A 16,066-nucleotide genomic window follows, 5' to 3' on the forward strand; every position below is an offset into this window, starting at 1 on the left:
GGGACCTAGTTGATCCTTCCTCAACCCTGGGTGCCAGCACAAAATGGCTGCTGTGGATGGGTAGCTAAAAATTAAAAGGAGATGGTAGTTCTTACCACTTAGGCGGGATCTACGCAGATATGAAAAATGCTATAAAAACACTATAAAAAATATAGCTCTCAATGCTGTTTACCATTGACGATGGATCACTGCTCTACAGTGCCCTCTCGTGTCACATTTTAAGAAGACATTTTTAACGTTATAATTGACCAGTGTAGATGAGTTCCCACTTTCCACATAAAACCCCCCTTGCCTCTGATTTTTAATATATGTTGTCAGGAAGCCAATTTTTTTTGTCTGCCAAGACGCCCCTACCTTATATACAACCTTGCATGTTGCAAAGGATCCTGGGAGTGCTTTGGACTGCACACTCAATTTGCACTGTGCTCTTGGCAGGTTTACTGGGCCCCGATGCCACTCAGTGTGAATTGGGTGTGTTTTTTTCTGTTCTGCAAAGCTGTGCATTGCAGGAGAAGATGGGTGGCGTTGGGCAAGTTGCACAGAAGAGATGTTTCCCTACCACAGCTAGTCTTCAAGTTGGCAAACCTATGATAAGCTTCAAAGGGTACTTAGAACAATACAGACTAAACCAGTTTCATCTCCTGATGGCATCTCTCAGCAGCTTAACAGAGATATGAACCAGCATGGGGGAAAGAATTAACCCCTGTGGAGGGCAGTGGGTTATGCAACAGGCCAGTAACCATGGTGCTGAGTAATAGGAGGCCAGCCCATTAGGGGAAATGGAGCATTGGTCCACCAACGTCTGTCTGCTTTCAGCCAACACCCACCTACCACGGGTTGGCTGTGTCTGACATTCCCTCTTGCTAGACTTACTATTGGTCTTCCTGCCATCTGCCCTACTAGTACTCATATGCATCAGCCACCACTGGTGACATCCCCCCTTTCAGGACTGACCAAGCAGGTAGGAGTAGAAGCACCACCAGGAAATCGTGCCCTCAAGGCATTTAAATACTTTTTGTTGTAGATTCCTTTAAATATGAATATTTATTTTGACTTTTCTATTAAAAAAATACAGATTAATTCTGAAACAGGACAGAGAGCATGCAAAACTGATATGTGTCAGATAAAAACTGATCTACCCATCCCTGGTGGAAAGTATTACAGTACATGGGATGTCTGCAGGGCTATTGTCAAATCCCACAGATGCATTTAACCTTTTTTCTTTCTCTTCCTTCCTTCCCAAAAGGTTTCTACCATGCTACCCGAGCCTTCATGTTCTTCGGGATGATTGCTGGAGCCATCTCTTGCATTGGCCTTTGTTGCAACTTCTTTTCCTTCCAACTTGGCTTCATCTCCAAGACCAAGAACTCCGCTAAAGCCAGCCTTGTTGCAGGTATCATGGGGGTTCTGAGCATCTGCGTCCACACTAAGCCCAAGCCCCTGAAACCCCAGAAATCAGAGCTGTAGACACTTGCAGCCAATCGGAAGCCGTGTCTTGGTTGTCCAGTGTTTTTGGAAGTTGAACAGATTCCCTTTGACAACCAAGGTACGACTGTATAGGGCTTTGTACACTAATTTTGAACCTTGTACAGGGGCTGATTGGCAGCCAGTGCATTTCTTTCAGCCGCAGTATATATGTTGGTCATATTCCACCCCAAGTGAATAGTTGATCCTCTCCATTTTGCACTAACTGCAGCTTCCAGCTCAGCATCAAGGATTTAATTAACAAGTAACTTGATATCCTGACGTATTTTTTTCTTCCTAGCTGGTTGCGTCCTGATTGCCATGGCCATCTTCACAGGGCGTACAGCGGCAGCAATCAGCAGTTCTACCTGGTATTATGGATGGTCTTTTGGCTTGGGCTGGGTGACCTTTCCTCTCTTCCTTATAACTGGTGAGTATTTGTCGAATGCTGGAAATGTACATCTTTATTTAAAGGTTTACCTTTGTGTAGAGTAGTCTGCTGCGTTATTTAGCTCAGAACAGTTTGGGGCTTCTCTACAGTGTGTCCATTTGAACACAGTTGAAAGCAGGTGTGTATTCCCTGCAGAAGATTCAAAATGCACCATGTAGTTCTGTGGAAGAGAATATATTTTTGCCTTCTAGAACGGCAATTTGGGATCTCACTGATTAGGAAACGAGCTCAGCAGTCCAGATATCTTGGATGGAGTTTTATTCTGCTCCCCCTGTTGCCCTAACCAGCCCCTTTTCTCTCCTGACAGGTGGGCTGGCTTTCGCCTTGGATAGGGCTGTGTCAACAGGAGCATGAAGAAAAGGCTGTGCCTCCACTTCAGATGACACCTGGGGCACACAGACCCAGCCTGCACTGGGGCGAGTTGGAGCTGGGGGGAATCGAATATAATGTAGGGCTGCCATATTTCAAAAAGTGAAAATCCGGACACAAAAGTGTTGAACTTCTGTCAAAGTTGTTGAGGCTTTTTGTTTGTCTTTTTAGCCAAAGTTGTTGATCTTTCTTTGCAAAACCCCTAAGGGTTTTTGAGCTATCTTTACTGAAATTTGCTGAGATCTACACTTCTGACATGAACCGAATACCTGCTATGTCTGGGAAATGTCTGGCAACTTTAATGACAAAACTGACATTTTTATAAGTCCAGCAAAGTGGTTAAGAAAATGGAAGTTATTTACTGATCGGTGTAGAACAGAACTTCTCCAATTGGCAGGGAAAATATGATTTGCTTAATGTATGCTGCTATTACCAGTTAAGAATGATGATGAACGTTATTATAATTATATTGTAAATTTATTTATTTGGTTTTTTCAAATTAAAATTTTACAATAACATATCAATATACAATATAGAAATAAGATTCCACAGAATCTCCTGGACTTCCCTCCTCCCATTTATGGGTCCTATTGTTAGTCCTTTCCTCCTGTGTATTCTATAATAATCCAAATCTTTTCATCTCCATTGTGTCTGAAATTCACAGTACTTCTGGCATTTGAATCAGTCTTCTTGGATGTGACTTTCTCTGTAACAGAAGGTTCCCACACACATCCTATTTATTCCTCCAAATATTTTTGAAAAAAACTTATTTGATGGAAACTGTTGTATATTGCTTTTTCTATGTCCCCTCCCCCGAAGCTTTAATGAAAATCTCCCCCCCCCCCAAGCCAATGGGTATTGATGTTGACTCAACTGAACAGTTGGTAGAGCATGAGAATCTTAATCTCAATGTCTTAGGTTCGAGTCCCATTTGGGCCAAAGATTACAGGGGTTGGACTAGATGACCCTTGCGGCTAGATGACTCTACAATTCTCTGATTTTATAATAAAGAAGCTACAATGAGGAAAGCATCTGAGCAGGTTTGGGAACCACAAGCTGATGGGCCAGACATCTGGTCCACTGCCTCCACTCCTTACCCTGCTCCTAGCAGTTAGATCTAATTATAGTAGTGCCAGCTGGCCAGGGGGAGATAAGAATTAATGCCCTGGCTTCCTCCTGTGTCTTTAGCTGTGGTTTGATTTGCAGAAAACAGCAAGTGTAGATTTCGCTCTGGACATGTCTGCAGATTCAGATGCCGCTCATAATGAGATTCATCTGCAATAACAGCAGAGCCAAGATTTGGGTGGATGCAAGTGATTTTATTCTCAAAATGCTTCACAAACAAGTCACAAAGAGCTACCGTTGGTTCTATCACCTCCTTGGAGCCAGGATACACCCCAGAAAAGCTCTGCCTGGTGACATAATGAGGATGCAGTGGAGGGAGCAATGTGTGCCTTCTTTGCTGCCTTCACTGCCTCTAGGTCGGCTCGATAATGAGCCCTTACCAGTGTTCGGGTCTTTCCTCCACTTGTGTTCAAACTGTCTCCCAGCTTGTTTCCTTGTCCTAAGCTCTGGAGTAGTCATGAATGCTGCCTCTGTGTTCAGAAATCAACAGATGAAGCTTCCGCATAGAGGACACCTTACCAGTGTTTGGTTGCATTCATATGGATCTTTCCTCCACTTGCGTTCAAGCCATTTCCCAGCTTGTTTCCTCGTCCTAAGCTCTGGAGTACTGTTTCATTGTGCATTTTAAGGTAGTGGCTGGTTTTATGATACATCTTTATTGTTTGATGTTCCTGTATCCCGTAAGTTGGTTTTTTAAAAATGCCCACTGCTTGAAAAGGTAAATGATTAAGCGGTGTAGGAACGTCTTAAATAAATAAGAAATAAAATTGTGATGTAAATCAGTTTCCGGCTCAACAAAGTGGGAGAGGGCTTTCAGAGTTATCATATCAATAGCCCAAGCCATTCAGGTGTTCCAGAGGTCACCCAGAGCTTCGACACGGGCGCCAGTCATATCAGCCAGAAAACCTCCCAAAACCGTTTGGAATCCCACTGGATCCATCAGCCTCTGGGGGCGGACCTTCCGAATAGTTTCCCCCGCCTCTGCAGAGGGGAAAAGTGCACTCCCATGGGTGGTGGAGTCAGAGCATGTCTGGCCCTTGTTCCAGAGTGAAGACTTCACCTGAAGAAAAGAGGAAGGCATTCTGAGCCAGGTGGGATTAAACTTCTCTAGATTTATGCGGGAGGGAAATGGAAAATTTTCAGTAGCTGAAGGTTGGTGAATTTTGATACAGGGAACAAATGAGAGGGACTAAAAACGATTTATTTATTTTTTGCACTGGGCTACATATAAACTTCTTTGTTCTAATTTCGACGATGCCTACTTTGCTGATACATTTGTTCGATCCACTTTTGAAAGTGAAGTAGTCCTGGATTTGTATGCAGATTGGACCTCTATTATTGCTCTATGGAAGGCAAACAGCATCAAAAGGCAAAGGAGACCCATTTGGAGAAATCATTCACCAGCTTGTCAACCAGAGTTGGCGTCACTAAGCAGTAACAGAGGGCCTCACCTAGAGACCCATTCCCAACCTCTGGATCTGTGCACCATGAAACGTGCACCAGACTCAACCAGAAATCTGTGCACCAGACTCAACATACCTACAGAGGGGGTGGGAGGGGGTGGTAGCCAGTGGTGTCACAAGGGGGGCATGTGCCATGTCTGGGGGGAGGGTGACAAGAAGGGACCCGGTGGGGTGCTCGCCCTGCCTCCCCTGGGCTCAGCAGTGTGAGCAACCATCGCACCAAATGTGGAGGATCCTTCGTTCACAGCTGCAGGCGCAAGCAGAGGATCCGACCACCACCCATGTGGCGTTCAGGTGGCGCCGGCAGCAAACCGCTATGTACAACGCATGCACGGTGTCGCACACATGCACTGTACATAGTGGCACCACACATGCGCTCTACATAGCGACGCCACACATGCTTCTCACGTAGCGGCGCAATGCATGTGCACCCGGTGGTTTCTCCGCCCTGGGTGTCGGTTAGCCTTCGTTCGCCCCGGCGGTAGCAGCACAAAGTTGTTAGGCAACACATTATTTCATTTAGGTACTTCATTTAGACTTTCTTTTCTTTTCCCTTGATCCCTTGTTTCAGCAATCTACTAAATGCTTTGTCTTGATCTGGAAGGAGACCTAAAACTTAAAACTTTGAAATTCTGCATTTCCAGCACAGTACCTGGATAGGAACCTGGCAGGGTGGAATCCAGATTAAAGAATTTCAGATTCCCCCTACCCCCAGACCTTGGGGAAAGCTGAAATGCTAATATAGTTTCTGTGGTGAAATTGTGTTGTGTTGGGAACAATGTTTTCCCAAATAGCTATTTACACATTCCCATTCCTTTTAAAGTTTTTGGTAGGGTTGATACCCTATTGCCACTTTAATTTTTGCCAGTGCCAAATATCCACACAGTTCATTTTGCTATTCTCCCTTTGTTGGTGTAGTATCCCCTTTCCAATTCTTTGCAATTAACATTCTTGCTGCGGTTGTAGCATACAAGAACACCTTTTTCTTATGCTTTGGGATATTGATTCGCATAATGACTAGGAGAAAGGCTTCAAGGACAGCCCCCCCCCAAAAGGTTTGTCTAAACATTTTTAAAAATTCATCATAGACAGTATTCCAAAATATTGTATCCCAAGCATGTACATGTCGTACATTGATCCTTCCCCTTGATTACACATCCAGCAAACATTTGATTTTGATTTATATATTTTAGCCAATTTTCTGGGGGTCATGTACCACCTATACAGCATTTTCATGAAATTTTCCTTTATTGTAAAGCAGGCTGTGAATTTTTAGTCTTTTTACCACAATCTTTCCCAAACCTCCATCTGGATAGAATATCCAAAATCTTTGATCCATTTGATCATCACTTTTTTGATTACCTCGTCCTCTACCTCCCAATCCAGCAATAATCTATATGTTTTTGATGATATTTTCTTTTTGTTCTGTAATAATTCCTTTCCTAATTTTTTTCAAATCCAATTTTCTTATCTAATTTAAACACATCATTTAATTGATGATATTGTAACCAATCTGTACAATAATGTCTAATTGTTTCAATTTTTGTTTTTTGTTTTTAACTGGCTTTGTTCTTCTTTTAGAGTTTTTCTATATGTTGCCCAATTTGGTTCCATATTTTTCCTCTTTACCATAAAGGCCTCCATCGGTGAAAGCCACCATGGTGTCTTTATATATGCAAAGTCTTTATATCTGACCCATACTGTGTGTAGATGTTTTTGAATTACCGTATTTTTCGCTCTATATGACGCACCCGACCATAAGACGCACCTAGTTTTAGAGGAGGAAAACAAGAAAAAAAAATTCTCTCCCTCTCTGCACAGCTCCCCTTCAGCGTAGTGGCAGGAGAAATGGAGCGCCTTCCATTTCTCCTCCCGCTTCACTGAAGGGGCGCTGCACAGAGAGGGAAAGCTGCACAGCACCTCTCCAGCGAAGCAAAGCCAGGAGAGCAAGAGGGGTCGGTCCACACGACCCTTCTTGCTCTCCTGGCTTGAGGGATAGCCGCCAGAAGCCTCCGGAGCGCAGCAGGAGCGCTCCTGCTGCGCTCTGAAGGCTTTGCATTGCTTTCGCTGAAGCCATGGAGCCTGTATGCGCTCCATAAGACGCACACACATTTCCCCTTAATTTTTGGAGGGGGGAAGTGCGTCTTATAGTGCGAAAAATACGGTATATGGTTTAAAAAACCCCTATGTACTTTATCGTAACCTAGATATGCATGCCATCCAACATGTCATCCGTATCTGTTGTCCCATCCTTCTATGTCCAATATATCTGTATTTTTCAATGTCATCCATTCTTTCAGTCAACATAAACATGAGGCTTCATAATAGAGTTTCAGATCTGGCAAGGCGAAGCCTCCTCTTTCCTTTATATCTGTTAATAATTTATATTTAATTTGTGGCTTCTTGCCCTGCCTGGCTTCTGATTTGATCCCACAATGTCCCTATTTGCCCTGCCAGTGCTGCTACTACTGAGCTCAGGAAGGAGAATGAGCTGGCGCTTATCCCGAGCGATGGCGGCAGCGGTGAGGGAGCACCCCGTTGCCTCTCGGTGTCTGCCACTGCCTGCCTCCTCCCTTGGGCAGCTCGTAGCTGTTTCTGGAAAGCGGGCAAGAAGGATGTGTACTTTACATATTATACATAAAGTTTATTGCACTAAGCAATACACATTGTGTATAATATATACCCTTTATGAGAACAGGGTGGAGAAGGAGGTCCCAGGGTTTTTTAAAATTTGCAAACTGCCCTCAGAACCCAGAACATATAAAATCCAAAGGCCTGTTGTAGTCTGCGCAGCTGGAAAACCTCTTCTGTCCAGGACAGCACAATCTGCGGCAGGCCTCTGAGCACATGTGCATCTTTAAAGCACACCTGAACACAAAATGCAACTGATGTGGAATAATGTGAATGTCTCCTTTCCCCAGGTTCATCATCCCTATTGTGCTCCTCAGTCTCAGATCTGACTGTTCTCACATTGCATATACTGCAGATCAGCGCTGTGATTTGTGCTTTCATCAGCCTTCTCCTCCTCCTCATCGCCCTGGGCTCAGACTACTGGCAGCAAATTGGCCTCTCGAACAGTGGCCTCTGGAATGTGTGTATTTGTAATTGCAAACCTATCGGGATGGTTGCGGCAGGTAAGATCTTCTCTGTCTTGTGCTAGGAGTACTTAAGGTGCGGTATTCCAAAGCTGATTGAACTGATCTTCATTTCTAAGGCATGCAGCAGTATGTGGGGCACTTGATCATACTTCAACTCCCTGAAAGTCCGGTGTGACTAGGGATAACATATTTACTCTGTCTTAGGCACTGGGAATCATATTTTGATAAATATGCCCTGGAAGCCAACACAAAATGGCTGCTGCGGGAAGCAAAGGAATAGGCGACAGTAATCTGCAGCAGTGAGTCCATCTCTGCCTTTACTATGGTATGATTTATGTAGGGCTGGACTGAGTGGTTTCGGCACTTGAGGCAAAACAGAAAGTGCTTCTTCTTCTGTAGCTTTCTGCTTGTGGTAGCTGCCACCTGCAAGTACACCAGCACTGCAGTGTCACGCCTGAAACATCACCAATGACAGGATGCCTTCACTGCAATGGGGAGGGTTATGGGGAGACTTGGCGCAGTCGCAATGAGCTTCTGGCCATGTTTGGAGTGTAAACAAGGAGCTGACGAGGGCATGAGGATGTGAGTTCCCACATCTCCTTTGGAACACAGCTGTTTCTCTTCTAGGAAGTGTTTTTCTTCCCTGACTTGGAGTTTGAAATCTGTGGTGAATGCTGCCCAAGGGGTTGCCCGAGATTTAGCCAAAAGACACTGCACTCCTCCTTCAAGTCAAAAATTCCTTCCTTGCACAGAAGGGATGCACATGGATCCATCAAATGAACCACTGCAGTGCTTGAAATGTCAAGTACGTGAACCAGCAACTCCTGCATCTGCCAGGAGGGCTGGAGCTGTGAAAGACAACAGCAGCCACCCAGTGAGGACATATGGATGATGCAGCTGCATTTCTTGGAACGCTGGAGAACAGGGGTTAGGGGAGACTCTGTGCTGTTTTGATGATTGCACCGCTGCCTTTTTAAAATAGTGTTTTGAACTTATTGTAACCTGCCTCAATAACTTTGGTTAGTAGGTGGGGTAGGGATATTCCTAAATAAATAAAATAATCATGGTGCTGAGTAATAGGGGGTTTGGGCTGGGTGTTCATCAGTATGCAGATGACACCCAGCTCTACCTCTTCTTTAAATCAGAACCAGTGAAGGCGGTGAAGGTCCTGTGTGAGTGCCTGGAGGCGGTTGGAGGATGGATGGCGGCCAACAGATTGAGGCTGAATCCTGACAAGACAGAAGTACTGTTTTGGGGGGACAGGGGGCAGGCGGGTGTGGGGGACTCCCTGGTCCTGAATGGGGTAGCTGTGCCCCTGAAGGACCAGGTGTGCAGCCTGGGAGTCATTTTGGACTCACAGCTGTCCATGGAGGCACAGGTCAATTCTGTGTCCAGGGCAGCTGTCTACCAGCTGTATCTGGTACGCAGGCTCAGACCCTACCTGTCCATGGACTTTCTCGCCAGAGTGGTGCATGCTCTAGTTATCTCCTGCTTGGACTACTGCAATGCGCTCTACGTGGGGCTACCTTTGAAGGTGACCCAGAAACTGCAATTAATCCAGAATGCGGCAGCTAGACTGGTGACTGGGAGTGGCCACCGAGACTACATAACACCGGTCCTGAGAGATTTGCATTGGTTCCCAGTATGTTTCTGAGCACAATTCAAAGTGTTGGCGCTGACCTGTAAAGCTCTAAACGGCCTCGGTCCCGTATACCTGAAGGAGCATCTCCACCCCCATCGTTCAGCCCGGATACTGAGATCCAGCGCCGAGGGCCTTCTGGTGGTTCCCTCATTGCAAGAAGTGAGGTTACAGGGAACCAGACAGAGGGCCTTCTCAGTAGTGGCACCCACCCTGTGGAATGCCCTCCCTTCAGATGTGAAGGAAATAAGAAGGTATCTTATCTTTAAAAGACATCTGAAGGCAGCCCTGTTTAGGGAAGTTTTTAATATTTAATGCTGTATTGTTTTTAACATTTGATTGGAAGCTGCCCAGAGTGGCTGGGAAAACTCAGCCAGATGGGCGGTGTATAAATAATAAATTATTATTATTATTATTGGAGCCTGATCCATTAGGGCAAATGGGGCACTGCCAACCCCCACCTGCCAGGGGTTGGCTCTGCCTGACATGGCCTCTGGCACTGCCTACTATTTGTCTCCCTGACTGTTATGGGCATTTAACCCCCTTCTTCCTCTCTCTTCCTTCCTTCAAGGTTACATCCATGCCACCCGAGCATTCATGTTCTTTGGGATGATTGCTGGAGCTGTCTCTTGCATTATTCTTTGTGGAACATTTTTTAGCTTGCAATTTGGCTCCATCTCCAAGGCCAAGAGTGCAGCCATAGCCAGCATTGTTGCAGGTATTATGGGGGGGGTGTCATAAGCATCTGCTTCCAGTCAGTTCAAGCCCCTTAAGCCCCAGATCACAAAGCTGAAGATTGTGCCAAGCTGAAATGTCCATGCAAAATGCTGTTGCTTGAATCCAGTTTGGCTTCCTCTCCTGGGCCAGGACCTCAGCCATAGCCAGCCTTGCTGCAGGTATCCTTGGGGTCATATGCATCTGATTCCACAGTCCCCTCAAGCCCCAAACTCAGAGCTGTAGACTGTGCCTGAACAAATCCCAAAGATCCTACGCCAAGAAAACTTGAGCTGAAAGGAAAAGTCCACACGGAATCCTATTGGTGGACTCCAACTGTCATATTCAGAGTAGACCCACTGAAATGTATTGACATGATAAAAGGTACAATTCAAACCCATACTATCCATCCCAGGTATTTAGAAAGTGATGGAGTCACTACTGCATATCCAGTTCATCTGGAAGGTATGAATCTGCTGTAGGCCTCTCAGGAGGGTGAACTTCTAATGCTTCTTTCTGCAACACCTGCAACATCAGAAGTTGAAAGTAGGAGACTAGAAAAGTGCTGTGGTCTAAATCACTGAGCCCCTTGGGCTTGCCGATCAGAAGGTCGGCGGTTCGAACCCCCGCAACGGGATGAGCTCCTGTTGCTCAGTCCCAGCTCCTGCCAACCTAGAAGTTTGAAAGCATGCCAAAAAGTGCAAGTAGATTAAAAGGTACCCCTGCGGCGGGAAGGTAAACGATGTTTCCCTGTGCTGCTCTGTGTTCTGTTACGCCAGAAGCGGCTTAGTCCTGCTGGCCACATGACCCGGAAAAACTGTCTGCGGACAAACGCCGGCTCCCTCGGCCTGTAAAGCAAGATGAGCACCGCAACCCCAGAGTCGTCCGCGACTAGACTAAACTGTTGGGGTCCTTTACCTTTACTAGAAAAGGGCTTAGAGATCTCCCTAAATACTTCTTTCCGATTCCATTTCCACCAATGTCAGAGGTGCAAAGGAGAAGAGCCAGTTCAGAAAACCCTTCATGAGCTTCCCCCTTCCTCTTTGCACCTCCAATATTATGGTGCAAAGGAGAAGAAGAGGATCACAAAGGATCTTCAAAGCCTCCCCAGAAATGGCTCTTTTCCTACTGCAATATTGGAGATGGAAAAGAACTGTATAGAGCAGCTTCCAGCTCAGCATCAAGGATTTAATTAACAAGTAACTTGATACCCTGATGTATTTTTTCTTCCTAGCTGGTTGCGTCCTGATTGCCATGGCCATTTACACAGGGCAGACAGGAGGAAATGCCTTTTATGGATGGTCTTTTGGCTTGGGCTGGGCCTCCTTTCCTCTCTTCCTTATAACTCGTGAGTATGTGTCAAATGGGAAATGCTGAAAAAGCACATCTTTATTAAAAAGTTTGCCTTTGCGCAGCCTTGTCAGCTGCATTATTTAAGTCTGGGGCTGCTCTACAGTGTGTCCATTTGAACACAGATGAAAGCAGGTGTGTGTGCGCACATCCATACCTGCCCAATAACGTTGTGGGTTGGTATATACCAAGAGCGCTTCCTTCTTCGATTATCTGAGGCATCGGCAGGGAAGCAAAAATATGGATACCCTAATTAGGTGAAAGGTTTTATGACAGCACACCCACCCTAGCGGGATGCCAGGATCTAGAATTTTTTTTAAGATTGAAAGCAGCAGGTTGAGGATGAGCACAAACAATTGTGGATTAAGAAAATTGATTTTTTGTGTGCTACCTATGGGGTTAGTATATACGTAGGTGTTAAATAGCGTGAAGGATAAGGTAAATATCTGTGGGGCACCAAAATCAGTCTCCGTGGGGTAGAACACTTATCTCATAGGACCACATCTTGCATCTCCCTTAACACAATGAAAGGACCTATTGCAAATCAGCACCCTCTCTTCCCCACCATGCCAGAACGACTCCATAATGCCTGACTTGCATGACCAGGCTCTGCACTCCCCTCGACTCTCTGAATAACAGTATGAAGGACATGGCACAGTTTGAATGGGATCAAACCAGGCCACAACTTTATTGACATCAGAGGCAAGAGGTTTGGCATAGGCATCGGTCAACTATTTACTTCCAACCCGCCTGCCGGAAGTGACACCAAGGGTCAACGCAGCAGCAGGGGTTCCTATGGCTTACATCAAATAGGGGGACTCCCATGGGGGTCACCACCTTGAGGAGTGCTGAGGTCCAAGCCCCCGCCTGGGCATACAGCCAGAAGCAACTCCTCCTGGACTCCTTTAATGGGATACCCTACATTTGGGGAGGGGTAGGCCTAGACTACAACCTCTCCACTGCCCGGCCAAGACTAAGGAGCATCCAATACCTAGACCGCCAAAGTTGTGACAATTGCTATGAGGTAGGAAAAAACCAACAGGCAGGTGCTGATTTCCTTGATGGATGAATTCCTGCACCGAATATGGTGACCACCAATGCCACAGCTAGGTCTGAAAACAGTATGAAAAAGGGCTGGCTGGCTGGGGGATCCAACAAAAAAACTAGTTGCTGGGACTAGGGCCAAACTGCCCTATCAAGCCCACTCTCTGGGAGGGCCCTGTCTCCAAGCCTGCCTGCCATTGGCCAATTTGCAGGCAGGTTTGAATCCGAAATGCCAGCTGGTGAGGTGAACTTGAAGCCGCCCTCACCAGCCAGGCAGTCCCCAGCACCAGGGCCCCTGTCAGATGAGGAATCCAGGAGGCATTGCCTACCCACAGTGCGACCGAAGGGTAAGTGGACTCCTATGAAATGTCACTGAGATGTCCAGAAGAACCAACAGCGTCACAGCCCCAATACCCAACCCTAGTCAAAGGTAATTTGGAGGGAGGCACAACCAGTGCAGTTTCTGCCCCTTAGCTGAGCTGAAGCCAGAGTGATTGAGGCCAAGGTAACGCATAGGATCCCAAATCCTATGATTGAATGGGATACCTGCAATGGAATGGTGTTGCAGATTGGTGGAGAAGCTGTAGCTCAGTATAACATGCATGTTTTTCATGCCCAAGCTTCAGAAGCTTCTCAGAAGGTTCTGAAAAAGTATATGGCCAGGACCCCGAGAACTGTTGGCACACAGGACTGATATATATGGCATCTATCTATCTATCTATCTATCTATCTATCTATCTATCTATCATCTATCTATCTATCATCTATCTATCTATCATCATCATCTATCTATCTATCTATCTATCTATCTATCTATCTATCATCTATCTATCATCTATCTATCTATCTATCTATCTATCTATCATCTATCTATCTATCATCTATCTATCTCTACACACACACACACAAGGCATGTATCTGCATGGCTGCTTCCTACAATCAAATCCAACACTACCCCAATAGTTCATGGAGGACATCAGTAAAAGCCTCTTGCTTTAAAAAACGGCACATATACATCAAAATATGTATTTTAGCAATGCATATGTTGATCTAAGATATGTGTTTATATATGTATGTTGTGGATACATGACAGTTTTGGTTACATTTTATTTTAAAATAGATAATTTACAGTGTGATGTGAAAATGGGTTGGAACAGGTTTATGCATTAATGACACGGATGGGAGAAGGCTTATCCATCTACTCCTGGACACTTCCAGTTCAGCCCATGACTAGTCCTTTGGAGAAGTCTCAAAATGCGCACTCAGTGTGGTACTGTGGAAGGGGATATATTTTGGTCCACGAGAACAGCAGGTCTTGGAGGATGAGCAAGAGAGGTAACACTGGGGTCAGAGCCCCAGATATCTTGGGTGGTGTTTTATTCTGTTCCCCCTGTTGCCCTAACCAGCCCCTTTTCTCTCCTGACAGGTGGGCTGGCTTTCACCTTGGATAGGGCTGTGTCAACAGGAGCATGAAGAAAAGGCTGTGCCTCCACTTCAGATGACACCTGGGGCACACAGACCCAGCCGGCACTGGGGCGAGTTGGAGCTGGGGGAAACTGAATATAATGTAGGGCTGCCATATTTCAAAAAGTGAAAATCAGGACACAAAAGTTGTTGAGTTTTTGTCAAGGTAGTTGAGGTTTTGATTTGTTTTTTTGGCCAAAGTTGTTGAGCTTTTCTTCATTATTATTTTTTAGTTTTGCCCAAAGTTGTTGAGTTTTCTTTGCAAAATCTCTAAGGGTTTTTGAGCTTTCTTTAATGAAATTTGCCAAGATCTACACTTCTGACATGAACCGAATACCTGCTGTGACTGGGAAATGTATGGCAACCCTACTTTAATGACAAAACTGACATTTTTATAGGTCCAGCAAGGTGGTTAAGAAACTGGGAAGTTATTTACTGAATGCTGTAGAACAGGACTTCTCCAATTGGCGGGAGAAGAATACACACACACACACACACACACACACACACACAAACACACACAGATTCTGAAGCCTAAAAGACAGCCTGGTTATAAGGGTGGAAGTGTGGGTTTGGATTTAGAATCAAGAGGTCTAATTAAAAGTCTGCTCCCAGCAGACTTCCCTGCAAAGTCATAGGAAGCAATGGAACCTCTCTCATCTCCATCCCTTGATATGTGGCTCTTTCTCTCCCCCATGCAAATTTTGGGAGAAAAGCAGTTGTTCTTGGATGTGACTTTCTCTTTAACAGAAGGTTCCCACACACAGCCTATTTATTCCTCCCAATATTCTTGCAAAAAAACTTATGTGGAGGTTAGATCATTCAACATCCATCCTGATCTTTCTTGGGGAGTCATATTACAACAAGCATTCATCCTGCCTTTGTCCTGATTTGTTTGTCAGGTGTTTACATGTGTTCCCAGTAATAATTCACTCATTTCTCACTTGTCAATGCATTTCCCGGCACTCTTCCCCAGTCACACAAAGTCTGGGTTGTACCCCACTGAATTCCATTCAGAGTAGATTCATCGAAATTAATGGGCCTATGTTAGTAGATTAACATTGGGTATAACCCTGATTCCTTTATATATATATTTTTTAAAAAAAATTGATTTGTTGTCCCAGGGTAATAGATGGCTTTAACCCACATTATTTATGTGCAACCCCAAATTTAGGGTACACAGTCTGGAGGAAGCTTGATTATGCTTTCTAAATTTATCTCAAATGGAAGTATTTGGGAAAAACAAATACACACCCCACATGCTTAATTTCTCTCTCGGTGACTGCTGTGTGCAAAATGATTTTAAAAATAAATGAAATAAAAACAACATCCAAATACTCTCAGAGTTTCATGAGTTGCTCTCAAATGTGGGTGGGAAACCTATGTTTGGCAGATTCCTCTCTTCATTTAACACAAGGTTGGCACCATGAAGCTTACAATCTCTGAATTATAGATAAGTGGAGAGACAGGATTGTGATCCGTCTCTAGAACAGAGTTTGCTAAACTTTGGTCTCCAGCTGTTGTGGGACTACAACTCCCATCATCCCTAACTAGCAGGCCCAGTTCTATGGAAATTTATTTGGTTCCCTTCATGTTTTCCCTCTCCCCCTTGCATGCCCTTCTGTTTTGATTCCATCAGCCAACAAAGTGGGGCAGGGCTAGGTTAGGCTAGGCAATTGTAGTTTGAGGCAATAGGGGTGTGCAATGAAGGAGGAAAGAGGGAAGGAGAGCAGGGGTGTGTGTGTGTGTGGGTGTGGGTGTGCTTGACACTGCAACTCCCCAGACCAGATCAGGCATAGAATTCTTTTCTTAAAATATTTGTGAATGATTATGGGAGAGAGGTATATGAAACTGACAAAAGCCCCTATCACTGCTCACGTATTTT

General features: G+C 45.1%; 2 protein-coding genes and 1 long non-coding RNA gene across 4 annotated transcripts in view; 2 read left to right on the forward strand and 1 right to left on the reverse strand.

Moving 5' to 3' along the window:
* Nucleotides 1–16,066, reverse strand: part of LOC310769267 — a 122,574-nt gene that overhangs the window by 90,119 nt on the left and 16,389 nt on the right. The window lies entirely within an intron of this gene.
* LOC310769077 (peripheral myelin protein 22-like) overlaps nt 1–16,066 on the forward strand; it is a 43,526-nt gene that overhangs the window by 13,095 nt on the left and 14,365 nt on the right. For both annotated transcript variants that reach the window (XM_083628164.1, XM_083628163.1), the window contains exons 4-6: nt 1,247–1,393; nt 1,766–1,894; nt 2,223–2,738. In XM_083628164.1, coding sequence (XP_083484290.1) covers nt 1,247–1,393; nt 1,766–1,894; nt 2,223–2,269 — 323 coding nt within the window. In that variant the 3' untranslated portion in view covers nt 2,270–2,738. The remainder of the gene's footprint in view (nt 1–1,246; nt 1,394–1,765; nt 1,895–2,222; nt 2,739–16,066) is intronic.
* Nucleotides 7,383–14,556, forward strand: LOC310768104 (lens fiber membrane intrinsic protein-like; the record flags this gene model as incomplete). Its single annotated transcript, XM_083625814.1, has 5 exons — nt 7,383–7,491; nt 7,794–8,006; nt 10,133–10,327; nt 11,558–11,671; nt 14,144–14,556. 5 exons carry the CDS (start codon nt 7,383–7,385, stop codon nt 14,188–14,190), a joined length of 678 nt encoding a protein of 225 aa, XP_083481940.1. The 3' UTR covers nt 14,191–14,556.

The sequence above is a fragment of the Podarcis filfolensis genome, assembly GCF_964270895.1.
Source record: "Podarcis filfolensis genome assembly, chromosome: 8".
In the NCBI taxonomy this organism is placed as follows: domain Eukaryota; kingdom Metazoa; phylum Chordata; class Lepidosauria; order Squamata; family Lacertidae; genus Podarcis; species Podarcis filfolensis.